The sequence below is a fragment of the Anoplopoma fimbria genome, chromosome 16, assembly GCF_027596085.1.
Source record: "Anoplopoma fimbria isolate UVic2021 breed Golden Eagle Sablefish chromosome 16, Afim_UVic_2022, whole genome shotgun sequence".
NCBI lineage: Eukaryota > Metazoa > Chordata > Actinopteri > Perciformes > Anoplopomatidae > Anoplopoma > Anoplopoma fimbria.
Window position 1 is genome coordinate 17,500,855 of NC_072464.1, and position 26,077 is coordinate 17,526,931.

General features: G+C 37.4%; 6 protein-coding genes and 2 pseudogenes across 6 annotated transcripts; all 8 read left to right on the top strand.

Annotated features, from left to right (window-relative positions):
- The first annotated feature begins 874 nt into the window (after positions 1–874).
- On the top strand, positions 875–3,149 carry LOC129104955 (olfactory receptor 4Q2-like). The gene is made up of 3 exons (XM_054615818.1): positions 875–1,572; positions 2,309–2,491; positions 3,125–3,149. The coding sequence occupies exons 1-3, from the start codon at positions 875–877 to the stop codon at positions 3,147–3,149; spliced, it is 906 nt and encodes a 301-aa protein (XP_054471793.1).
- A 1,226-nt stretch (positions 3,150–4,375) lies between these two features.
- On the top strand, positions 4,376–6,283 carry LOC129104956 (olfactory receptor 4P4-like). Its single transcript, XM_054615819.1, has 2 exons — positions 4,376–5,004; positions 5,989–6,283. Exons 1-2 carry the CDS (start codon positions 4,376–4,378, stop codon positions 6,281–6,283), a joined length of 924 nt encoding a protein of 307 aa, XP_054471794.1.
- A 2,474-nt stretch (positions 6,284–8,757) lies between these two features.
- Positions 8,758–9,714, top strand: LOC129104957 (olfactory receptor 4S2-like). Its single transcript, XM_054615820.1, has one exon. It carries the CDS (start codon positions 8,758–8,760, stop codon positions 9,712–9,714), a length of 957 nt encoding a protein of 318 aa, XP_054471795.1.
- A 1,692-nt stretch (positions 9,715–11,406) lies between these two features.
- On the top strand, positions 11,407–11,940 carry LOC129104958 (olfactory receptor 51G2-like). Its single transcript, XM_054615822.1, has one exon. The coding sequence runs from the start codon at positions 11,407–11,409 to the stop codon at positions 11,938–11,940; it is 534 nt and encodes a 177-aa protein (XP_054471797.1).
- A 1,908-nt stretch (positions 11,941–13,848) lies between these two features.
- LOC129104959 (olfactory receptor 142-like) lies at positions 13,849–14,772 on the top strand. Its single transcript, XM_054615823.1, has one exon. The coding sequence runs from the start codon at positions 13,849–13,851 to the stop codon at positions 14,770–14,772; it is 924 nt and encodes a 307-aa protein (XP_054471798.1).
- A 2,481-nt stretch (positions 14,773–17,253) lies between these two features.
- Positions 17,254–18,210, top strand: LOC129104960 (olfactory receptor 4E1-like). Its single transcript, XM_054615824.1, has one exon. It carries the CDS (start codon positions 17,254–17,256, stop codon positions 18,208–18,210), a length of 957 nt encoding a protein of 318 aa, XP_054471799.1.
- Positions 18,211–20,206: 1,996 nt separating this feature from the next.
- LOC129104961 (olfactory receptor 142-like) lies at positions 20,207–21,215 on the top strand (annotated as a pseudogene).
- A 2,303-nt stretch (positions 21,216–23,518) lies between these two features.
- LOC129104962 (olfactory receptor 6N2-like) lies at positions 23,519–24,345 on the top strand (annotated as a pseudogene).
- Positions 24,346–26,077: the final 1,732 nt, after the last annotated feature.

The window sequence follows — 26,077 nt, forward strand, 5'->3', positions numbered from 1 at the left end:
AGTTACAGTTACAACATGTTTACAAGTGTTAAAGCTCATAATCCGCTTTTTTTTCTCATCCTGGCTGTCCTGCAGCACCTCTTCTCACCCTCTCTCTGAAACGCTCCGTTGTAGCGCTTGCCCCTCCCTCCAGAAAGCAAAGTCTTCCCTGATTGGTCAGCTAGCCCGCTCTGTTGTCAACGTTTCACATTTCAAAAAACTGTCCCTCTGTAGCATGACAAATAAATGACAGGTCCCAGCAGGATTGAAACCCAGGCCTCCTGGGTGAGAGACTGTTTTCATAACCACTATACCATGATAGATGTGAACTTCAGCTCCATCCCTCTCTTTTGTTGTTTGAGGGCCAAATTAGCTGGAGAATTTTAGCTCACTTCCGTAACATAATGACTTCATAAAGTTACGGAAGTGAAGGAGAGAATTCAACTGAGCCATTTCAGGCAGCTCAGGAGCAGTGATTATGAGGGGGAGGGTAACTCCTTTTAGGCGTGGATTTCAGGTTTTACACTCTACGGACCTTTTACATGTACAAAAATATATATAACACACTAAAGAAGAGGGGAAAAGTGGGAAAACCATAATACGGCCACTATAAGAATTTTATAGGCTTTAAAAAAGAAAAATGACGTAATTTCTTGTTTTCGAACCGCGGACAACACCTTCGACATCCCTGATTGGGAGATTGAAGTCCCATGTTAACAAACTCATAGAGGGTTACTGCCGAGAGAGAATATAAACAACTGGTTACACATCTTGTGAGGAGATGGGTGGGCACAGAAGAGATTGGACCTTTTTTCCTCCCATGAATTTCTCTCTGTTCAGTATGAAAATGAGAAAACTGTAAAATGCTATGATGGATAATGTTTCAGTAATAACTATGTTTACTCTGTCAGGCTTAAGTGGGACAAAAAACTACAGAGTTATTCTATTTGCTCTGACTTTATTGTGTTACTGTGTGATTTGGCTGGTGAATTTGACCATTATTGTGACAGTCATTGTGGACAAAAAGCTCCATGAGCCCATGTATATCTTCATCTGTAACCTGTGCATCAATGGACTCTATGGGACAGCAGGATTTTACCCCAAATTCCTCCTGGACCTTCTGTCTACCGCTCATGTCATCTCTTATGCCGGATGTCTTCTGCAGGGTTTCGTGTTGCACTCTGCAGTCTGTGCTGATTTCTCTCTTCTAGTGCTCATGGCCTACGACAGATATGTGGCTATATGTCGGCCTCTGGTGTACCACTCTGTGATGACTAAGCAGAGAGTTTGTGTGCTTTTGTTTTCCGCTTGGCTTACACCCTTTTTCCTGATGCTCATAAGCACAGTAACAACTTCAACATCAAGGTTATGCGGCTCACATATACCAAAAATCTTCTGTGTTAATTGGTTGATGGGTAAACTAGCTTGTTCTTCCTCCGTAGCAAACATTGCTGTTCCAGCTTTTAATTATACTTTTTATTTTGGCCATTGTACGTTTGTTTGTTGGTCCTATATATACATGGTCAGAACATGCCTAAAATCCAAAGAGAACAGGAGCAAATTTATGCAGACATGTGTACCACACTTATTCTCTTTAATAGTAGTAGTTGGTTCCTTGCTGTTTGATATGTTGTATATGCGATTTGGTTCAAAGGACTTAACACAAGGTGTCCAGAATTTAATGGCAATGGAATTCATCCTTGTTCCCCCAATTGTCAATCCACTGATATATGGTTTCAAATTGACACGAATAAGAAAGAGGATTCAAAATTTTATGTGCAGTAAAAGTTAATTATTTAGAATCATGTCATGAGTTAGTAAGGAATCTTCTGTTTGTATATGTATGTTATTTGAAAGATATATCCAATATGTCTAACAATATTGTTAATACTAGACAATGCGACATATACAGTACAAAAGTGCCAACACAGCACAGAATGGAAGAAAGCAGATTAAAAGGGTCAACTAAATGTACCTTTATTTATCTTGACAATCAGGTTTTAAATGTTTCCTCAAATGTTTGTCACATTTGATACATTTTCAACCGTATGTGGCTTTCAATAAATATGTATCTTATCATGAAACGTATGACTTGTTTGACATAGATGTACTCATTTTGCACGAGTTATGGAGTATTGAAAGTGACTGTGAAAGTGAAAAAAGCAGCACACAGCGTGTGTAGAAAAGAACGGCTGTGTCTTTGGGGAACGTTTGTCAAGTAGTAGTTTTTGTACACACAACATTCAAAAGCACTCTGGAGTAACTTAATATCTAAAGCAGTGATTTATTTACCTCATTAAAAAGTTTTGTTACTACCACATTTTGTTTAATTTGTGATTCATTCCATCACAGGATTTTGTGATATTGCCTTGAGCCGGTACAATATAGAAGAAATACACCCATTTGTGGCTGTTATTCTGTCACTGGAGTTTGTTGTTATTCCTCCAGTTCTGAATCCTCTTGTTTATGGCCTTAAGTTACCAGAAATTAAAAAGCACATTTTAAAGATGTTATTGTGGTAATGACTTAGGATCAGTGAGAACCACACCACAGCTTATACATGCCTGTGATTTCTTTAACACAGACTGTGGGAACACATCAGTCAAGAGAAGCATATTGTAATATTGCTAAAAAAAAAACATCTCTCACAATAAAGCTAAAAGGAATATAATCAGATCATAGATATGATATGCTCCACAAATAACGTTATAGATACAATATAATGGCCACGTGTTGTTCTCAACATATTTAATGAAATAAACTGCAGCATGTGTTGTGTAAACATAAATTACTGTATGTAACTTCCCTGTGGACCTGATTAAATGGTAAACTGAACATGCAATTTCATATTTTTGTCACATAAAATGTTACAAATCTTTAGCTGATGTAAACAGTTTTGGTTACAGATGGGAAAATAAAAAAAGTATGATGGAAATACATTTGTTATGCTTTAATAAACAAAAATAATAATACATAATTAGACCTCCTAAATAAATACAATTGAATAAAAAATTGTGGTAATCTGCTTTACCTGGTACTTTCCAAAACCCCAGTAAACCTCACTTTGCATGCACACAACATATATCAGCATTTTAGGACCTCAGGTCGAGTAAGAATGAGGAGATTAGCTTAATTTTGAAAACAATACAAGACATGGCCTAATCATATAGGATTATTTTATAAATGTGTTTGGTGAGATATTCATTTTATTTGTTTACAAACTGAACATATTAATTAATGTGCTGTGTTAAAAATAAAATGCAATGCAGTTGTCATGAATTTGCTATCACATGCACTGTGACTATATGTACTGAACTGATATTCAGTTAATATCTTCTCAAATACTACTCCTTCACCTGGAGACTAGGAGGTTTCTAGTTCGGATTCTGCAAATATTATAGTATTTGACAGGGACAGAGCATAAATGTCGGTCTGCAGGATATTTGTATCATCTGACCATTCATTTATTTAATTCAATCAAGAAAACTCACCAAAAAAACGCTCAAACAGGCCCTATTATGCTATTTTCCGGGTGTATATTTTTATCTCATGTTACAGTTACAACATGTTTACATGTGTTAAAGCTCATAATCCGCTTTTTTTTCTCATCCTGGCTGTCCTGCAGCACCTCTTCTCACCCTCTCTCTGAAACGCTCCGTTGTAGCGCTTGCACCTCCCTCCAGAAAGCAAAGTCTTCCCTGATTGGTCAGCTAGCCCGCTCTGTTGTCAACGTTTCACATTTCAAAAAACTGTCCCTCTGTAGCATGACAAATAAATGACAGGTCCCAGCAGGATTGAAACCCAGGCCTCCTGGGTGAGAGACTGTTTTCATAACCACTATACCATGATAGATGTGAACTTCTACTCCATCCCTCTCTTTTGTTGTTTGAGGGCCAAATTAGCTGGAGAATTTTAGCTCACTTCCGTAACATAATGACTTCATAAAGTTACGGAAGTGAAGGAGAGAATTCAACTGAGCCATTTCAGGCAGCTCAGGAGCAGTGATTATGAGGCGGAGGGTAACTCCTTTTAGGCGTGGATTTCAGGTTTTACACTCTACGGACATTTTACATGTACAAAAATATATATAACACAGTAAAGAAGAGGGAAAAAGTGGGAAAACCATAATACGGCCACTATAAGAATTTTATAGGCTTTACAAAAAAAAATGACGTAATTTCTTGTTTTCGAACCGCGGACAACACCTTCGACATCCCTGATTGGGAGATTGAAGTCCCATGTTAACAAAGTCATAGAGGGTTACTGCCGAGAGAGAATATAAACCACTGGTTACACATCATGTGAGGAGATGGGTGGGCCCAGAAGAGATTGGACCTTTTTTCCTCCCATGAATTTCTCTCTGTTCAGTATGAAAATGAGAAAACTGTAAAATGCTATGATGGATAATGTTTCAGTAATAACTATGTTTACTCTGTCAGGCTTAAGTGGGACAAAAAACTACAGAGTTATTCTATTTGCTCTGACTTTATTGTGTTACTGTGTGATTTGGCTGGTGAATTTGACCATTATTGTGACAGTCATTGTGGACAAAAAGCTCCATGAGCCCATGTATATCTTCATCTGTAACCTGTGCATCAATGGACTCTATGGGACAGCAGGATTTTACCCCAAATTCCTCCTGGACCTTCTGTCTACCGCTCATGTCATCTCTTATGCCGGATGTCTTCTGCAGGGTTTCGTGTTGCACTCTTCAGCCTGTGCTGATTTCTCTCTTCTAGTACTCATGGCCTATGACAGATATGTGGCTATATGTCGGCCTCTGGTGTACCACTCTGTGATGACTAAACAGAGAGTTTGTGTGCTTTTGTTTTTTGCTTGGCTTACACCCTTTTTCCTGATTGCTCATGAGCACAGTAACAACATCAACATTGAGTTATGCGGCTCACATATACCAAAGATCTTCTGTGTTAATTGGTTAGTTTCTAGACTAGCGTGTTCTGTCTCCATAGCAAACATTGCTTTTCCAGCTTTTAATTATACTTTTTATGTTAGCCATCTCATCTCATCTCATTCATTTTGGTCCGCTTATCCGGGGTCGGGTCCAAAGGGGAGCAGCTCAAGCAGGGGGCCCCAGACTTCCCTTTCCCGGGCCACATTGACCAACTCTGATTTGGGGATCCCGAAAGGAGTTAACAGGCCAGTGTTGAGATATAATCTCTCCACCTAGTCCTGGGTCTTCCCCCAATTCTCCTCCCCACTGATACGTGCCTGAAACACCTCCCAAGGAAGGCGCCCAGTGGGCATCCTTGCCAGATGCCCGAACCACCTCAGCTGACTCCTTTCTAAGTAAAGGAGCAGCGGCTCTAATCCGAGTTCCTCACGGATGGCTGAGCTTCTCACCCTATCCCTAAGGGAGACGCCAGCCACCCTTCTGAGAAAACTCATCTCGGCCGCTTTAAATGTACCCTCGATCTTTGTCCATTTGGTCATCACCCAGCCCTCATGACCATAGGTGAGGATAGGAACGAAGATCGACTTGTTTGATCGAGAGCTTTGCCTTGCGGCTCAGCTCTATTTCGTTACAACGGTGCGGTAAAGCGAACGCAATGTGTAGAAAAGCCCCCTAGCTGCTCCGATTCTCCGGCCAATCTCACGCTCCATAGTACCCTCACTGTTACTAACAAGACCCCGAGGTACTTGAACTCCTTCACTTGGGCTAAGGACTCATTTCCTACCCGGAGTAAGCAATCCATCGGTTTCCTGCTAAGAGTCATGGCCTCAGATTTAGCGGTGCTGATCCTCATCCCAGCCGCTCATGGCCTACTGGATATGTGCCAGCCGATCCAGTGAGTGCTGAAGGTCACAGGCCGATGATCCAATGAGGACCACATCATCTGCAAAAAGCAGTGACGAGATCCTCAAGAGACCACCGAACTGCACCCCTCCCAAAGATCCACGTGTTAATTGCCTCGATATCCTGTCCATGTATATCACAAACAGGATTGGTGACAAGGCGCAGCCCTGGCGGATGTTAGCCATGTTTTTTTTAATTTATTGGTCTTATGTGTGTCTGATCAGAACATGCAGGAAATCCAAAGAGAACAGGAAAACGTTTATGCAGACATGTGTTCCACATTTGTTCTGTTTACTTACTTTTAGTGTGTGTTTGCTGTTTGATTTGTTGTATTTTCGATTTAGCTCAAAAGAGTTAGAACAAAGTGTCCGGAATTTCATGGCAATAGAATTTCTCCTTATTCCCCCAATGATCAATCCCGTCATATATGGATTAAAACTGACACAAATAAGGAACAGAATTTTACCATTTTTAACATCTCTAGACTAGTACATGTACTGTGTGTGTTTTTCATAGTGATAAGATAAGATAAGATCAAATAAGATAATCCTTTATTAGTCCCACAGCGGGGAAATTTGCAGGATTACAGCAGCATAGTTGATAGTGCAAACACACAATTAAGAAATATAAGTAGAAAACAAGATATAAAACAAGTACAATAAATAAGTAATCACAAAGTAAAGAGCCCATTTATGCAATCACAAAATGTCTTTCATAATCTTTATGTATGCATGTATGTATTTCAATAGCAATAAAGAAAGGCTCAGATGTAATATTCATGCTATTTGAAATATCTTTTGCTCGTTGACAGACAAGCGAAGTCTGTGGACCATCATGGGACCTTAATTAAGAAAAAATATGTATGGTAGTCAAATGCGGTAGAAAAATATTGTTATTTTGGAAAGAGAGTTATATGTTTAATCTTTTGAGACCAGGAGGATAGAGGCTGGGTGTACATGAGCCAAAATAAATTCACCTCCATGAAGCACCAAAGTCCCAAAACAAAGTAATGCAACCCAAAAATAAGAATTTGTGCTAATCAACTTTTGCTGTTGTTTTTATGTAATGCTAAAAACAAAAGAAACCAACATGGAAACTCTTTAAATGAAATTCTTTAAATGCAAAGGCCCTATCTCAAATAGGCTACACACCAACATTCATGTTGTGAATAGCCATGAACACTTTTGTCTTCCTGTGGATGATAAGAGTAGAAACATTTCACAATTTAAACTCTCCATCACGCATCAATAAAAATATAATTCTCTCGTGATGGTCATAACGTGTACGACGATCAGGGCTCAGTAAGTCCACTAGGAATCAAACAGGTATTAGATATATTAACACACTGACTTACAAAAACCCAATAAGATGAAGTGGCCTATACTTTGAATCAAACCCAATTTGAGTCCTTGGCTGGATATCAGATACCTGGAGCCTGGTGGATTGATGGAGCCCTCCAGGCATGCATAGATACGGTGGGCCAAAGTTGGAGCAGGGATTCAGACTGCAAACTCCACTTTATTGGCTTCCCAATATTATGTTTCTTATCAATTAAATAAAAATAAATAAAAGTTTGGCTTCTACTGAAGGAAATGGTTTTCAATTAACAATAATAATCAGAAAGGCCTTTTGTTTAACCACAAATTAATCCAGTAGGTTACTATCTCAGCACCGATATGGCCCAAACTGACATTATGATATTGTAACCCTAGTTCTATGATCACAGGTGTCGCCCTCTACTGGAGTCTTTTGGTAATACTCTCCTAGAATCACGAGTGTGCATTGGCCCACAGATAATCCCGTATTTTCCTTGAAACTGCTCGGAGGGATGGTAAAACTATGCCCCTACTGTCCAAAGTCAATATCTACAGCAGGACGACTGCGGGGAGAATCTTATGAGCGCCAGGCTTTGCAGCTAATTTTACTCAGTCGCCAAACAAGGATTTATTTCCTTTACATATTTAAAGTTAAGGTTTAACTACCTGGTTACAGATGTTTACAACAAACAGTTTGGTTTATCATTGCACTGTTGACCTTCGTGTTGTCCTACGAACAAACTTGGAAACCATGGGGCTCTTTAAAAAAACCTGTATGATCAATCAATTGTCCATTTATATTTCCTGTTAGATTTATTCTTAGTGATGTTGCTGTGTTCCCAGATCGCAGCATTTGACTTAGCGTCAATGTCAATATTACCAATAGGATGATGGCCAAAACTACAAAAATGAAGCCCAAGTATTTTAAATCTCACTGATATGCATTTGTTCTGCTTCAATACCGACATCACTAAACAACTGTTTTGGATTATAAATTGAAAGTTGCAGCTAATCATTTTTATTTTTAAATTAAAATTAATCTAAAGGCTAAAATACACTATTTTTCATTTCATTAACTCCCCATCAATATTATTACTTTCCACGGCAAACTAAACAGCTTTTTATGTTTAAAATCATGCAAATGTGTATTTTATGGGCCTGTTTCTGTTTTTAGAGAAGGTTCAGAATGCCTACAAAACTTTTGTACATCCACAAGATACAGCTCTCCTAAATATCTGATTCTATCTGCTCCATGGTGGAACTGTGCGATAAACATTATTTGAATTAACAACAAAGACACAGACTGGAGATTGTTTTAACTTCAGAGTATCACATAAATGACTGAAATTATTGAAACCTGAGATTTGTATTTCAGATCACTGCATTTTCCTTTTATTGCAAACATTTAAACATACAGTACCTTGTGCTTGTTTTGATCACTTCAACATTAACTTTGTTGTACAGGTTTGCGTTTTAATTCCCAGTAGATATGTTGCCAAAGGTGTTATAATAGAAAGTGTAGAGGGACAACAGACTTTGATGAGGGTGTAGCTTCAGCACAGTGTGATTTTTTTCTGTAAGCATTCATGCTGTGACACTGGTAAAGAATAATTTGAGGAGACTGGTATAAAAAGTTGTGATTTTATTATGGATAATGTTTCTGTTGTGAGAATTTTCATTCTATCAGGGTTGAACGAGACATACAATTACAGAGTAACTCTCCTGACATTCACTTCACTGTATTACTGTGTGATTTTGTTTTTCAATATCTCTATCATCATGATCATTATCTTAGATCAAAACCTACACGAACCCATGTACGTCTTATTGTGCAGTCTTTGCTTTAATGGACTTTATGGGACCACAGGATTTTACCCCAAACTGCTCTTTGATCTGTTTTCTTCCTCTCAACAGATTTCATATGAAGGATGCCTTTTACAGGCTTTTGTCATGTACTCATTTGCTTGCGGTGAATTATCCATTCTAGCAGTCATGGCCTACGACAGATACGTGGCTATATGTCGACCACTGCACTACCTTTCTGTCATGACAAAGAGGAGGCTCGCTCAGCTGATATGTTTTTCCTGGCTAACACCTTTCTCCATATTCTCCATCAATGTTCTGCTAACGTCAAGACTAAAGTTATGTGGTACAAAAATTGAAAGACTCTTTTGTGTGAACTGGGTTATTGTGAAACTTACTTGCTATGACACTGACACCTTTTCTAACAACATGGTTGCATATTTTACAATGTTCATTTATGTGTCTCATGGATTTTTCATTATTTGGACCTATATGCATCTTATTAGAACTTGTGTGAGGTCGAAAGAAGAACGGGTAAAGTTTATGCAGACATGTGTGCCTCATGTAGTCTCTTTAGTCACATTCCTTTTTGTCATACTTTTTGATTTGATGTATATGCGATTCGGCTCCACAGATTTGCCTCAGAGCATTCAAAACTTCATCGCTATAGAATTCCTGCTCATTCCTCCTGTGATGAATCCTCTAATATATGGATTTAAACTGACCAAAATACGAAACAGAATTTTAAGTTTAGTTTGCTTTGAAAGAGAATTTGCTCCTCCATCAAAGTTTAATCTCTAATTCAATCTAATGTGAGAAATAAAAAAAAAATGCAGTGTTTTTGTTTGAGCAGCCATCATGATTTCTGCATAATGTCTTAATCTGATCTACATGACTGATGAATGTAACCCTCAATATATGTTGACTAACAGAGCGTTTCAATTTTCAGTTTTTGTTGAAGATCAATGAACAATGCAACATGTTGTGTTTGCTCTGTTATGTGTATGTCTGATACTCTACATTTAATATTTATGACCAAATGGACATTTTTATGTTATGTTCCTGCATGTGATGCAATTATTGTAAACCAGGAATTTGTGCAGACATACAAGGGACCAAAGCTCTGTTTAAAAAAAGAGCAAATTCTCCTGCCTCGTAAAATTAAAGTAAAATACATAAATAAACCTGACCAGAAGATGTGGGTTGCATAACCTATTGACATGCAAATGTAACTCTCTGAACTGGGTCGTACTTGTTATGATGCTTCATCCTGAAAGTACTGAATATTTCATTTTAACACTACATATAACTGCATTGTACACTTTTAAGTGACTTACAATTAATGAGTCATAGCTGGGAAAATAAAAGAAAGTATGATGGAAATACATTTGTTATGCTTGAATAAACAAAAATAATAATAAATAATTAGACCTCCTAATGAATACAATTGAATAAAAAATTGTGGTAATCTGCTTTACCTGGTACTTTCCAAAACCCCATTTGCATGCACACAACATATATCAGCAGTTTATGACCTCAGGTCGAGTAAGAATGAGGAGATTAGATTCATTTTGAAAACAATACAAGAAAAGGCCTAATCATATAGGATTATTTTATAAATGTGTTTGGTGAGATATTCATTTTATTTGTTTACAAACTGAAAACACTAACTAATGTGCTGTGTCAAAAATAAAATGCAATGCAGTTGTCATGAATTTGCTATCACATGCACTGTGACTATATGTACTTAACTGATATTCAGTTAATATCTTCTCAAATACTACTCCTTCACCTGGAGACTAAGAGGTTTCTAGTTCGAATTCTGCAAATATTAGAGTATTTGACAGGGACAGAGCATAAATGTCGGTCTGCAGGGTATTTGTATCATCTGATCATTCAATTATTTAATTCAATCAAGAAATCTCACCAAGGCGCTTGCCCCTCCCTCCAGAAAGCAAAGTCTTCCCTGATTGGTCAGCTAGCACGCTCTGTTTTCAACGTTTCACATTTCAAAAAACTCTCTCTCTGTAGCATGACAAATAAATGACAGGTCCCAGCAGGATTGAAACCCAGGCCTCCTGGGTGAGAGACTGTTTTCATAACCACTATACCATGATAGATGTGAACTTCAGCTCCTTCTCTCTGATATATTGTTTGAGGTCCAAACTAGCCGGAGAATTTTATGTGACTTCCGTAACATTATGACCTCATAAAGTTACGGAAGTGAAGGAGAGAATTCAATCGAGCCGTTTCAGGCAGCTCAGGAGCAGTGATTCTGAGGGGGAGGGTAACTCCTTTTAGGCGTGGACTTCAGATTTTACACTCTACGGACATTTTACATATATAAAAAATATATAACACACTAAAGAAGAGGAAGAGGGAAAAAGTGGAAAAGCATAATATGGTCACTTTAAGAATTTTATAGGCTTTAAAAAAGGAAAATGACGTTATTTAAAAAAATATTTTAAAAAAAAAAAAAGGCGCCCCCGGCGGATGGAGGCGCCCGTAGCATTCGCCTATACTGCCTATGCCCAGAGCCGGGCCTGGCTTACACCCTTTTTCCTGATTCTCATGGGCACAGTAACAACTTCAACATCAAGGTTATGCGGCTCACATATACCAAAGATCTACTGTGTTAATTGGTTGATGGGTAAACTAGCTTGTTCTTCCTCCGTAGCAAACATTGCTGTTCCAGCTTTTAATTATACTTTTTATTTTGGCCATTGTACGTTTGTTTGTTGGTCCTATATATACATGGTCAGAACATGCCTAAAATCCAAAGAGAACAGGAGTAAATTTATGCAGACATGTGTACCACACTTATTCTCTTTAATAGTAGTAGTTGGTTCCTTGCTGTTTGATTTGTTGTATATGCGATTTGGTTCAAAGGAGTTAACACAAGGTGTCCAGAATTTAATGGCAATGGAATTTCTCCTTGTTCCCCCAATTGTCAATCCACTGATATATGGTTTCAAATTGACACAAATAAGAAACAGGATTCAAAATGTTATGTGCAGTAAAAATTAGTTATTTAGAATCATGTCATGAGTTAGTCTGCAGAAAGGAATCTTCTGTTTGCATATGTAAGTTATTTTAAAGATATATCCAATATGTCTAAGAATATTGTTAATACTAGACAATGCGACATATACAGTACAAAAGTGCCAACACAGCACAGAATGGAAGAAAGCAGTTTAAAAGGGTCAACTAAATTTACCTTTATTTATCTTTCCAATCCTGTTTTAAATGTTTCCTCAAATGTTTGTCACATTTGATACATTTTCAACCGTATGTGGCTTTCAATAAATATGTATTTTATCATAAAACGTATGTCTTGTTTGACATAGATGTGCTTATTTTGCATGAGTTATGGAGTATTGAAAGTGACTGTGGAAGTGAAAAAAGGAAAAAAGCAGCACACACAAACAGAGTGTGTAGAAAAGAACGGCTGTGTATTTGGGGACCGTTTGTCAAGTAGTAGTTTTTGTACACACAACATTCAAAAGCACTCTGGAGTAACTTAATATCGAAAGCAGTCTTTTATTTACCTTATTCAATATTGTTTTACTCTCACAGCAGAACCGTGTGTGAACATGTTGTCCTTCCATACAGAACACTGGTCACCTTTGCCTGATTTTTGATTAAGATGATAAAAAAAAATGTAAAGTGACTCGGACGTAATAAAACAAACTTTAGATGTGAAGCAATATTCTAGGATGGTCTACGGCGAGTTTTTGAGGGGAAAAGCACTGGCTTGTAAATTACATTATGAGCTCTTAAAAGTGGCAAAATAATGGGAACTATTTGGAGATTTTAGATTTAATTTCTCAGTTTGATCCCTTTCTGGCAGAACAAATTTAAATGCATGGTCAAAAGAGTAGAGGCTGTGTTTCACACTCATTTCCAAACAATATGTGAAGTGTAACAGCCTCTCATTTTCAGTCCAGAAACATGAAAAGTTTGTTGGGTTAACAGGTGAAAAAAAGGGTTGCGAAATATTTAATTGTAGCTTCAACTCCAGACATATCTTAAGTCAGTCAGTTAACATATATATTGAGCTTTGTGAGCAAGCAAGGTCATTTAGACAAATGTTTTCTGGCTTGTGTGTTTGATTTTTGATTTGTTGTACATGGGATTTGAAAAGGTCACCTTCTGTGTGCTGAATGTCTTTAGACTAGGGTCATATCTTCTTCTGTGGGTAAAACTAAGACATGTGATTAGGAGAAACAAAAAAAATTCAGTGAGTGCTCAAAGAAAAAACATATAGAAAATGTTTTGCAATATAGTTACAAAACTCACATATGTCCCTCAACCTAAAAATAATAATAAAGTATATTTGTTGTTATTGTCTAATTGTTCTCATTAATCTCAGATTTTCTATATCAGTGTCTTTGTCTGTTATCATACATACATGTACTAAACAAGTTATTTGTAATTGTTGTACATTCATGTTGTGAGGTTGTGGATTGTAGAATTAAGATCAACTTTGCTGTCATTCTGTAAAAATTGTCTAACCATAATGCAAGAAGGTAAAAATAAAAGAAGAACTAATTAACAGTTTCAATTTTCCTAATTCTTCAGTCAGTCAAAATAAAAGCTCCCCATCACATGTAAGATGATAGTTTTTTCTTTTTTAAGTTAGGGTCATGGCTGCTATGATAACTGCATTATTTTCTGTGTTGTAATTTGGGGATTGTTTTCCATCTGTTCCCATGGAATGAGGGCCAACACTCTGATTGGACAATCCAATCAGTGAGCCTTAGCTCACTTATTGAATCTCCATGTTCAGCAGTTTATTATCTGTTGTTGCTATAAACAGACATCAAAGCCACTGGACAGACCCAGAACACTATGTCCTTTTAGCAGGCTCTATAAAGGGAATATACCTTCTCTCTATGGCATCAACATCTAAAAAATGCAAAACTGTAAAATGCTATGATGGATAATGTTTCAGTAATAACTATGTTTACTCTGTCAGGCTTAAGTGGGACAAAAAACTACAGAGTTATTCTATTTGCTCTGACTTTATTGTGTTACTGTGTGATTTGGCTGGTGAATTTGACCATTATTGTGACAGTCATTGTGGACAAAAAGCTCCATGAGCCCATGTATATCTTCATCTGTAACCTGTGCATCAATGGACTCTATGGGACAGCAGGATTTTACCCCAAGTTCCTCCTGGACCTCTTGTCTCCCACTCATGTCATCTCTTATGCCGGATGTCTTCTGCAGGGTTTCGTGTTGCACTCTGCAGTCTGTGCTGATTTCTCTCTTCTAGTGCTCATGGCCTACGACAGATATGTGGCTATATGTCGGCCTCTGGTGTACCACTCTGTGATGACTAAACAGAGAGTTTGTGTGTTGGTGTTTTTTGCTTGGCTTGTACCCTTTTTCCTGTTGCTTGTGAGCACAGTAACAACATCAAGATTGAGGTTATGCGGCTCACATATACCAAAGATCTACTGTGTTAATTGGTTGATTGGTAAACTAGCTTGTTCTGTCTCCATAGCAAGCATTGCTTTTCCAGCTTTTAATTATACTTTTTATGTTAGCCATGTTTTTTTAATTTATTGGTCTTATGTGCGTCTGATCAGAACATGCAGGAAATCCAAAGAGAACAGGAAAAAGTTTATGCAGACATGTGTTCCACATTTGTTCTGTTTACTTACTTTTACTGTGTGTTTGCTGTTTGATTTGTTGTATTCGCGATTTAGTTCAAAAGAGTTAGAACAAAGTGTCCGGAATTTCGTGGCAATAGAATTTCTCCTTATTCCCCCAATTATCAATCCCGTCATATATGGTTTAAAACTGACACAAATAAGGAACAGAATTTTACCATTTTTAACATCTCTAGACTAGTACATGTACTGTGTGTGTTTTTCATAGTGATAAGATAAGATAAGATCAAATAAGATAATCCTTTATTAGTCCCACAGCGGGGAAATTTGCAGGATTACAGCAGCATAGTTGATAGTGCAAACACACAATTAAGAAATATAAGTAGAAAACAAGATATAAAACAAGTACAATAAATAAGTAATCACAAAGTAAAGAGCCCATTTATGCAATCACAAAATGTCTTTCATAATCTTTATGTATGCATGTATGTATTTCAATAGCAATAAAGAAAGGCTCAGATGTAATATTCATGCTATTTGAAATATATTTTGCTCATTGACAGCCGTGTTAATTAGTTGGGAAATATAATCTTTCCAGAGTGGAGTCAACTTCCAAAAGACAGGTTCATGTACCTGAACGCAGCATGTTGTCTGTAAAATTAGGGCCTGATTATTAATATTATAAATAACACTGTTTTTGTTCATTATGTCAAATTAGGCAAAGCTTCATATTAAATACCACTAACAAAAACTGAAAGAGAAGCTTTTTAACCCAATAAAATAACATTTGTGTTTACGGACAAATGCTAGTTGAAAGGTGAACAAATTTACTCAGAGGTAACAATTCATAACGGCCTCCAAATTGTGTTGTAGTGTGATTGATTTTGTGTGCAGGTCTGTGTAAAAACCGTAGGGCCTTGTTGAACATTAGAGCCACTGACTGTAAATCCTACATGTATACATTTACTGTAAGTTAAATGAAAAAGTGAGTCACAAGTTGAATTTTATCTTTAAATGACCACGTTGGTAAATGCAAGTGTGTTCTTTTATCTAACATCACATTACTCCTTTTTTGGGTGTTAACATTTTACAATAATACCTATTTTTACTGTCATTTGGAGCAAACAGTTTGTGCCAGTTTTACATGGTCAACTTTATGAATGTTTCATGCATAATTTCATTTTTATTGTTTGTATTTATTGTCGAGTTCAAAACAAACTTTAAAAATAGATATTGAACAACAGGAATAATGGAAAATTGCTGTTCTTCTATAATGAAAGCAGTTAAAGCCATTTAACATAACGTTTTTTTAAGCTAATGAAATTAAACTTGAGGTTATCACCTATTTCAATATTTTTATATTTTTTGGCTACACACCAACATTCATGTTGTGAATAGCCATGAACACTGTTGTCTTCCTGTGGATGATAAGAGTAGAAACATTTCACAATTTAAACTCTCATCACGCATCAATAAAAATATAATTCTCTAGTGATGGTCATAACGTGTACGACGATCAGGGCTCAGTAAGTCCACTAGGAATCAAACAGGTATTAGATATATTGACACACTGACTCCAGACCTGTGGAAATACAACAGGTCTTTACAAAAACCCAATAAGATGAAGTGGCCTATACTTTGAATCAAACCCAATTTGAGTCCTTGGCTGGATATCAGATACCTGGAGCCTGGTGGATTAGCGGAGCACTCCAGGCATGCATAGATACGGTGGGCCAAAGTTGGAGCAGGGATTCAGACTGCAAACTCCACTTTATTGGCTTCCCAATATTATGTTTCTTATCAATTAAATAAAAATAAATAAAAGTTTGGCTTCAACTGAAGGAAATGGTTTTCAATTAACAATAATAAACAGAAAGGCCTTTTGTTGAACTACAAATGAATCCAGTAGGTTACTATCTCAGCACCGATATGGCCCACACTGACATTATGATATTGTAACCCTAGTTCTATGATCACAGGTGTCGCCCTCTATTGGAGTCTTTTGGTAATACTCTCCTAGAATCACGAGTGTGCATTGGCCAACAGATAATCCCGTATTTTCCTTGAAACTGCTCGGAGGGATGGTAAAACTATGCCCCTACTGTCCAAAGTCAATATCTACAGCAGGACGGCTGTGGGGGAAAATCTTATGAGCGCCAGGCTTTGCAGCTAATTTTACAGAGTCGCCAAACAAGGATTTATTTCCTTTACATATTTAAAGTTAAGGTTTAACTATGTTTACAACAGATGTTTACAACAAACAGTTTTGTACAGCCACAAAATACAACTCTCCTAGCTATCTGATTCTATCTGCTCCATGGTGGAACTGTGCAATAAACATAATTTGAATTAACAACAAAGACACATTCAAGCTCAGACTGGAGATTGTTTTAACTTTAGAGTATCACATAAATGACTGAAATGATTGAAACCTGAAAATTGTGTTTCAGATCACTGCATTTTCCTTTTATTGCAAACATTTAAACATACAGTACCTTGTGCTTGTTTTGATCACTTCAACATTAACTTTGTTGTACAGGTTTGCATTTTAATTCCCAGTAGATATGTTGCCAAAGGTGTTATAATAGAAAATGTAGAGGGACAACAGACTTTGATGAGGGTGTAGCTTCAGCACAGTGTGATTTTTTTCTGTAAGCATTCATGCTGTGACACTGGTAAAGAATAATTTGAGGAGACTGGTATAAAAAGTTGTGATCTTATCATGGATAATGTTTCTGTTGTGAGAATTTTCATTCTATCAGGGTTGAACGAGACATACAATTACAGAGTAACTCTCCTGACATTCACTTCACTGTATTACTGTGTGATTTTGTTTTTCAATATCTCTATCATCATTATCATTATCTTAGATCAAAACCTACACGAACCCATGTACGTCTTATTGTGCAGTTTTTGCTTTAATGGACTTTATGGGACCACAGGATTTTACCCCAAACTGCTCTTTGATCTGTTTTCTTCCTCTCAACAGATTTCATATGAAGGATGCCTTTTACAGGGTTTTGTCATGTACTCATTTGCTTGCGGTGAATTATCCATTCTAGCAGTCATGGCCTACGACAGATACGTGGCTATATGTCGACCACTGCACTACCTTTCTGTCATGACAAAGAGGAAGCTCGCTCAGCTGATATGTTTTTCCTGGCTAACACCTTTCTCCATCTTCTCCATCAATGTTCTGCTAACGTCAAGACTAAAGTTATGTGGTACAAAAATTGAAAGACTCTTTTGTGTGAACTGGGTTATTGTGAAACTTACTTGCTATGACACTGACACCTTTTCTAACAACATGGTTGCATATTTTACTATGTTCATTTATTTCTGTCATGGGTTATTCACAATTTGGACTTATATGCATATGATAAGAACTTGTGTGAGGTCGAAAGAAGAACGGGTAAAGTTTATGCAGACATGTGTGCCTCATTTAGTCTCTTTAGTCACATTTATTTTTGCAATGCTTTTTGATTTGATGTATATGCGATTCGGTTCCACAGATTTGCCTCAGAGCCTTCAAAACTTCATCGCTATAGAATTCCTGCTCATTCCTCCTGTGATGAATCCTCTAATATATGGATTTAAACTGACCAAAATACGAAACAGAATTTTAAGTTTAGTTTGCTTTGAAAGAGAATTCGCTCCTCCATCAAAGTTTAATCTCTAATTCAATCTAATGTGAGAAATAAAAAAAATGCAGTGTTTATGTTTGAGCAGCCATCATGATTTCTGCATAATGTCTTAATCTGATCTACATGACTGATGAATGTAACCCTCAATATATGTTGACTAACAGAGCGTTTCAATTTTCAGTTTTTGTTGAAGATCAATGAACAATGCAACATGTTGTGTTTGCTCTGTTATGTGTATGTCTGATACTCTACATTTAATATTTATGACCAAATGGACATTTTTATGTTATGTTCCTGCATGTGATGCAATTATTGTAAACCAGGAATTTGTGCAGACATACAAGGGACCAAAGCTCTGTTAAAAAAAAGTGCAAATTCTCCTGCCTCGTAAAATTAAAGTAAAATACATAAATAAACCTGACCAGAAGATGTGGGTTGCATAACCTATTGACATGCAAATGTGACTCTCTGAACTGGGTCGTACTTGTTATGATGCTTCATCCTGAAAGTACTGAATATTTCATTTTAACACTACATATAACTGTATTGTACACTTTTAAGTGACTTACAATTAATGAGTCATAGCTGGGAAAATAAAAGAAAGTATGATGGAAATACATTTGTTATGCTTGAATAAACAAAAATAATAATAAATAATTAGACCTAATAAATACAATTGAATAAAAAATTGTGGTAATCTGCTTTACCTGGTACTTTCCAAAACCCCATTTGCATGCACACAACATATATCAGCATTTTATTACCTCAGGTCGAGTAAGAATGAGGAGATTAGATTAATTTTGAAAACAATACAAGAAAAGGCCTAATCATATAGGATTATTTTATCAATGTGTTTGGTGAGATATTCATTTTATTTGTTTACAAACTGAAAACACTAACTAATGTGCTGTGTTAAAAATAAAATGCAATGCAGTTGTCATGAATTTGTTATCACATGCACTGTGACTATATGTACTGAACTGATATTCAGTTAATATCTTCTCAAATACTACTCCTTCACCTGGAGACTAGGAGGTTTCTAGTTCGGATTCTGCAAATATTATAGTATTTGACAGGGACAGAGCATAAATGTCGGTCTGCAGGGTATTTGTATCATCTGATGATTCAATTACTTAATTCAATCAAGAAAACTCACCAAAGCACTTGCCCCTCCCTCCAGAAAGCAAAGTCTTCCCTGATTGGTCAGCTAGCCCGCTCTGCTTTCAACGTTTCACATTTCAAAAAACTCTCACTCTGTAGCATGACAAATAAATGACAGGTCCCAGCAGGAATGAAACCCCAGCCTCCTGGGTGAGAGACTGTTTTCATAACCACTATACCATGATAGATGTGAACTTCAGCTCCTTCTCTCTCTGAGGTCCAAACTAGCCGGAGACTTCCGTAACATTATGACCTCCTAAAGTTACGGAAGTGAAGGAGAGAATTCAATCGAGCCGTTTCAGGCAGCTCAGGAGCAGTGATTCTGAGGGGGAGGGTAACTCCTTTTAGGTGTGGACTTCAGGTTTTACACTCTACGGACATTTTACATATTAAAAAAAAATCTATAACACACTAAAGAAGAGGGAAAGAGTGGAAAAGCATAATAGGGTCACTTTAAGAATTTTATAGGCTTTAAAAAAGGAAAATGACGTTATTTCTGGTTTTCGAAACCACGGACAACACCTTCGACATCCCTGATTGGGAGAAGTCCCATGTTAACAAAGTCATAGAGGGTTACTGCCGAGAGAGAATATAAACCATTGGTTACAAATCTTGTGAGGAGATGGGTGGGCACAGAGGAGATTGCACCTTTTTTTCTCCCATGAATTTCTCTCTGTTCAGTATGAAAATGAAAAAACTGTAAAATGCTATGATGGATAATGTTTCAGTAATAACTATGTTTACTCTGTCAGGCTTAAGTGGGACAAAAAACTACAGTTATTCTCTTTGCTCTGACTTTATTGTGTGATTTGGCTGGTGAATTTGACCATTATTGTGACAGTCATTGGGGACAAAAAGCTCCATTAGCCCATGTATATCTTCATCTGTAACCTGTGCATCAATGGACTCCATGGGACAGCAGGATTTTACCCCAAATTCCTCCTGGATCTCTTGTCTACCGATGTCTTCTGCAGGGTTTCGTGTTGCACTCTTCAGCCTGTGCTGATTTCTCTCTTCTAGTACTCATGGCCTATGACAGATTTGTGGCTATATGTCGGCCTCTGGTGTACCACTCTGTGATGACTAAGCAGAGAGTTTGGGTGCTTTTGTTTTTCGCTTGGCTTACACCCTTTTTCCTGATTCTCCTGGGCACAGTAACAACTCCTACATCATAATTATGCGGCTCACATATACCAAAGATCTACTTTGTTAATTGGTTAGTTTCTAGACTAGCTTGTTCTGCCTCCGTAGCAAGCATTGCTATTCAAGCTTTTAATTATACTTTTTTATTTTGGCCATTGTACGTTTGTTTGTTGGCCCTATATATACATGGTACAGAACATGCCTAAAATCCAAAGAGAACAGGAGCAAATTTATGCAGACATTTTTACCACACTTATTCTCTTTAATAGTAGTAGTTGTTTCCTTGCTGTTTGATTTGTTGTATATGCGATTTGGTTCAAAGGAGTTAACACAAGGTGTCCAGAATTTAATGGCAATGGAATTTCTCCTTGTTCCCCCAATTGTCAATCCACTGATACATGGTTTCAAATTGACAAAAATAAGAAACAGGATTCAAAATTTAACGTGCAGTAAAAATTATTTACAATGATTTCATAAGTTAATCTGCAGAAAGGAATCTTCTGTTTGTATGTGTATGCTATTTCAATCAGGAGAGACTTCTCGGAATCACGGAATTGATAGCGGGGGTATCGACAGACTGCAGGAAAGGATAGGTGGCGGTCATGTTAGACCGCAGAACAGAACAGTTGTGGTTCAAGGTAGAACTCAGCACAGGACAATTGTGGGCCATGTCAAACCGCAGCACAGGACAGTTCTGGGTCATATCGGACCGCAGAACAGTTGTGATTCAAGGTAGAACGCAGCACAGGACAGTTGTTGGCCATGTCAGACCGCAGCACAGGACGGTTGTGGGTCATATCGGACCGCAGAACAGGATAGTTGGGGTCAAGGATAGGGGGGTAGAGTTAGACCATAGGGAGATCAGATAGTTCCCCAAACTGGATAAAGGAGATGTTTGAACAGAATTTGAGAAAAGCGGTCCTTCTTGACCAGGTCACTGCCGGCCAGGAAATTAGAAATTTGGGTCACTCAGACTAGATTACTGCCGACCAGGAAATGAGAAACTGGGTCTTCGGGACCGGGTCACATTCCGACCGGGAAATGAGAAACGGTCACATTAGACCTGGGGAATGGAAAACTGTCATGTTAGACCAGGTAAATGAGAACAGGTCACTTAAGACCAGGTCATGTCAGACCAGGAAATGAGAAAACTGTCACGTTAGACCGGGAGATTGAGAAAGGGTCCGTTAGACCAGGAAATGAGAAAACTGTAACGTTAGACCGGGAGATTGAGAAACGGTCCGTTAGACCAGCAAATTGAGAACCTGGACACGATAGACCAGAGAATAGTCTGACTCAATGAACAGACAGGAAGGCAATGGCATTATACAGTGAATGAGAGAATATCTGCTTTAACAATAGAATGCAAGAAGTAACTTTAGAGATAATATAAGGAACATTAGGCCTTACTAAGATAATGGTATCCCATGTTATTGGACAAATTAAATGACATGCCAATATTGCAAGACAGAACCTGAAAGTGACACCACCACCAGTTATATGCATGACTTACTGGACCTTATTTTAAGGCTTAGCTGATGTTTAATGGAGGTGAAGGCTGAAGATAACCAACGTCCCATTTATCCCAAGGATGTAGAGGAGATGCCTTGGTTAGTGGCCGACGAAGCAGCCCCTATTCATAAAGAATGCCCTGACTAATGCTGATAATTAAACCAGGATTTAGCAAAGGAGGATTACCTGGGGTAAGAAATAAGGCGAAGTGGAACAAGTAGGGGAGTTAGACCTAGGTATTTAATCCTGAATTTAAAAGAAGCAAAAGAGCGTCTGTACGAACTACAAACAGAGCATGCACCTCTGCCTTTCCCAAGTGTTTAAGACGTAGCTTATAATGCCTAAGATGAAAGGCCAGATCGGAAAATGTGACATCTCTATTTTTGGTTTAAGGATTTAGAAGATGATGTAAATTCATCACATCTGAGCGCGCATAGAAGGCTAATAGAAAACAGAATCAAACAGCGCATTTATGTAAGGGGAAAATGCCTGCTCTGGTTCTGTCAGCATTATATGCCATTAAAGAGTAATAGGCTGTCTGCTTTCGATAACTGGGTAGAAGCTTTAGCAAACTTTTCAGCAGTAATTTTAATGCCGAATTAGCAAACAAACTTGATGAAGAGGATCGTACCATCTAATGTACATTGAATGCCGGCAATAAAGCTTGAAATAGGCAGGTATAAAATGCGACCATCAATGCAGTAGCAAATGAAGGCACTCGATTTATGAGAAGAAGTTAAAGAGGCAATCCAACAGAACCAAAACAAAGCAAAGGTACACCAAGCATATCATAACTTTTTACCATGGAAACTGCTAAACCCTTACTCTTATACATCTTAGCTGAGTCCCTACATTTAACCATGAGGCTTTGATTTAGGAAAGCATCAGAGTCTGATAAGGGGAAACTGATACTGATACTGCTGGCCTCTGGAAAGATTCTCCGGAAAGTCTGGAATGTAAAACGGGAAAGTTAATCAGCTTTTATGTTACCTGCATGTCACAGGCTGATAATAAAGTTATGTTTGATGGCTGACCACGTGATGTTTCTCATAAAAGGCATGATGACTTTGGAAGAGGAGCACCCGCTGTTGATGATAACGATGACAACTTAATTATTGCAAAGACAGAGATCAAACTGTGCAAAGAGAGGCCAGTGACTAGCAAACCACTGTCATGATAGAATCCCCCAAAACCAACAGATGTTGCGGCATCTGTGTAGGAGTTAAGTGACTCAAAGGACTCATCAGTTCGTTGTAGAAATGTTACACTATTTCAGTGATCGAGCGGAAAAGACCAGAAAAGACCAGAGAAGCAGGTCACAGCGGCACCCATCCACAAGATATTTAGACACAGAAGACGCCAAGTCCAGCAAATGTCAGATGAAAGAGTGCCCCTGAGGGATGACTTGCCTGCTGAATTTGAGATGGCCAAGGAGGGAGCTCCAAGCATTAACGGAGCCATTTAAACTCTTTGGCCTGTTATTCTCTCCAAAACGCCAGTGCGCATACAAGCAAATGACTTGTGAGAATGGGTGTAACCCATAGAATACCCATAGACTGTATGTGTAACCGGCAAAAGCCATAAAACAACTTCCACAATGCTGAGGAGTGATTGTAATTATCTGTAAGATCTATTTACTGATCAATGGACTCTATGGGACAGCAGGATTTTATCCCAAATTCCTCCTGGATCTCTTGTCTCCCACTCATGTCATCTCTTATGCCGGATGTCTTCTGCAGAGTTTTGTGTTGCACTCTTCAGTCTGTGCTGATTTCTCTCTTCTAGTGCTCATGGCCTACGACAGATATGTGGCTATATGTCGGCCTCTGGTGTACCACTCTGTGATGACTAAACAGAGAGTTTGTGTGTTGGTGTTTTTTGCTTGGCTTGTCCCCTTTTCCTGTTGCTCGTGAGCACAGTAACAACATCAAGATTGAGGTTATGCGGCTCACATATACCAAAGATCTACTGTGTTAATTGGTTGATTGGTAAACTAGCTTGTTCTGTCTCCATAGCAAGCATTGCTATTCCAGCTTTTAATTATACTTTTTATGTTGGCAATTTCTTGGTTTTATGTGCGTCTGATCAGAACATGCAGGAAATCCAAAGAGAACAGGAAAAAGTTTATGCAGGCATGTGTTCCACATTTGTTCTGTTTACTTACTTTTAGTGTGTGTTTGCTGTTTGATTTGTTGTATTTTCGATTTAGCTCAAAGGAGTTAGAACAAAGTGTCCAGAATTTCATGGCAATAGAATTTCTTCTTATTCCCCCAATGATCAATCCCGTCATATATGGTTTAAAACTGACACAAATAAGGAACAGAATTTTACCATTTTTAACATCTCTAGACTAGTACATGTACTGTGTGCGTTTTTTAATAGTGATACGATAAGATAATCCTTTATTAGTCCCACAGCGGGGAACTTTGCAGGATTACAGCAGCATAGTTGATAGTGCAAGCACACAAATAACAATACATACAGTACCAGTCAAAAGTTTGGACACACCTTCTCATTCAATGGTTTTTCTTTATTTTTATTTTTATTTTTCTCTACATTGTAGATTAATATTGAAGACATCCAAACTATGAAGGAACACATATGGAATTATGTGGTAAACAAACAAATGCTCAATAAACCAGAATATGTTTTATATTTTAGATTCTTCAAAGTAGTTGAATGAGAAGTTGTGTCCAAACCTTTGACTGGTACTGTAAGTAGAAAACAAGATCAAAAACATATACAATAAATAAGTAATCACACAGCCCATTTATGCAATCACAAAATGTCTTTCATAATCTTTATGTATGCATGTATGTATTTCAATAGCAATAAAGAAAGGCTCAGATGTAATATTCATGCTATTTGAAAAATATTTTGCTCATTGACAGCCGTGTTAATTAGTTGGGAAATATAATCTTTTTAATCACAAGGTTGGTGGTTCAAAACCCCTCTACCGGCAACATGCCGAGGTGTCCTTGAGCAAGACACCTAACCCCAAGTTGCTCCCCGGGCGCTTCATTGCAGCCCACTGCTCCTCCAGGATGGGTTAAATGCAGAGAAATAATTTCCCCATTGTGGGACTAATAAAGGCTTAATTATTATTATTATTATTATTATTAACTTCCAAAAGACAGGTTCATGTACCTGAACGCAGCATGTTGTCTGTAAAATTAGGGCCTGATTATTAATATTATAAATAACACTGTTTTTGTTCATTATGTCAAATTAGGCAAAGCTTCATATTAAATACCACTAACAAAAACTGAAAGAGAAGCTTTTTAACCCAATAAAATAACATTTGTGTTTACGGACAAATGCTAGTTGAAAGGTGAACAAATTTACTCAGAGGTAACAATTCATAACGGCCTCCAAATTGTGTTGTAGTGTGATTGATTTTGTGTGCAGGTCTGTGTAAAAACCGTAGGGCCTTGTTGAACATTAGAGCCACTGATTGTAAATCCTACATGTATACATTTACTGTAAGTTAAATGAAAAAGTGAGTCACAAGTTGAATTTTATCTTTAAATGACCACGTTGGTAAATGCAATGTGTGTTCTTTTCTCTAACATCACATTACTCCTTTTTTGGGTGTTAACATTTTACAATAATACCTATTTTTACTGTCATTTGGAGCAAACAGTTTGTGCCAGTTTTACATGGTCAACTTTATGAATGTTTCATGCATAATTTCATTTTTATTGTTTGTATTTATTGTCAAGTTCAAAACATTGGCCTCTTTTTGATAAAATGCAAACAAACTTTAAAAATAGATATTGAACAACAGCAATAATGGAAAATTACTGTTCTACTATAATGAAAGCAGTTAAAGCCATTTTAACATAACGTTTTTTTAAGCTAATGAAATTAAACTTGAGGTTATCACCTATTTTAATATTTTTTTATTTCTTACAAAAAACTAACACACGCAACAGACAGGCGAAGTCTCATCATGGGACCTTAATTAAGAAATAAATATGTATGGTAGTCAACTGCCGGAGAATAATATTGTTATTTTGGAAAGAGAGTTATATGTTTAATCTTTTGAGACCAGGAGGATAGTGGCTGGGTGTACATGAGCCAAAA

Coding starts and splice junctions, on each gene's coding strand:
- LOC129104955 (XM_054615818.1), top strand. CDS start 875: ATGTTTACTCTGTCAGGCTTAAGTGGGACAAAAAACTACAGAGTTATT. Junction 1,573..2,308: donor TGTGTACCACACTTATTCTC/TTTAATAGTAGT, acceptor ACATTTTGTTTA/ATTTGTGATTCATTCCATCA. Junction 2,492..3,124: donor AAGCACATTTTAAAGATGTT/ATTGTGGTAATG, acceptor TTTTGAAAACAA/TACAAGACATGGCCTAATCA.
- LOC129104956 (XM_054615819.1), top strand. CDS start 4,376: ATGATGGATAATGTTTCAGTAATAACTATGTTTACTCTGTCAGGCTTA. Junction 5,005..5,988: donor TATGTTAGCCATCTCATCTC/ATCTCATTCATT, acceptor CATGTTTTTTTT/AATTTATTGGTCTTATGTGT.
- LOC129104957 (XM_054615820.1), top strand. CDS start 8,758: ATGGATAATGTTTCTGTTGTGAGAATTTTCATTCTATCAGGGTTGAAC.
- LOC129104958 (XM_054615822.1), top strand. CDS start 11,407: ATGGAGGCGCCCGTAGCATTCGCCTATACTGCCTATGCCCAGAGCCGG.
- LOC129104959 (XM_054615823.1), top strand. CDS start 13,849: ATGATGGATAATGTTTCAGTAATAACTATGTTTACTCTGTCAGGCTTA.
- LOC129104960 (XM_054615824.1), top strand. CDS start 17,254: ATGGATAATGTTTCTGTTGTGAGAATTTTCATTCTATCAGGGTTGAAC.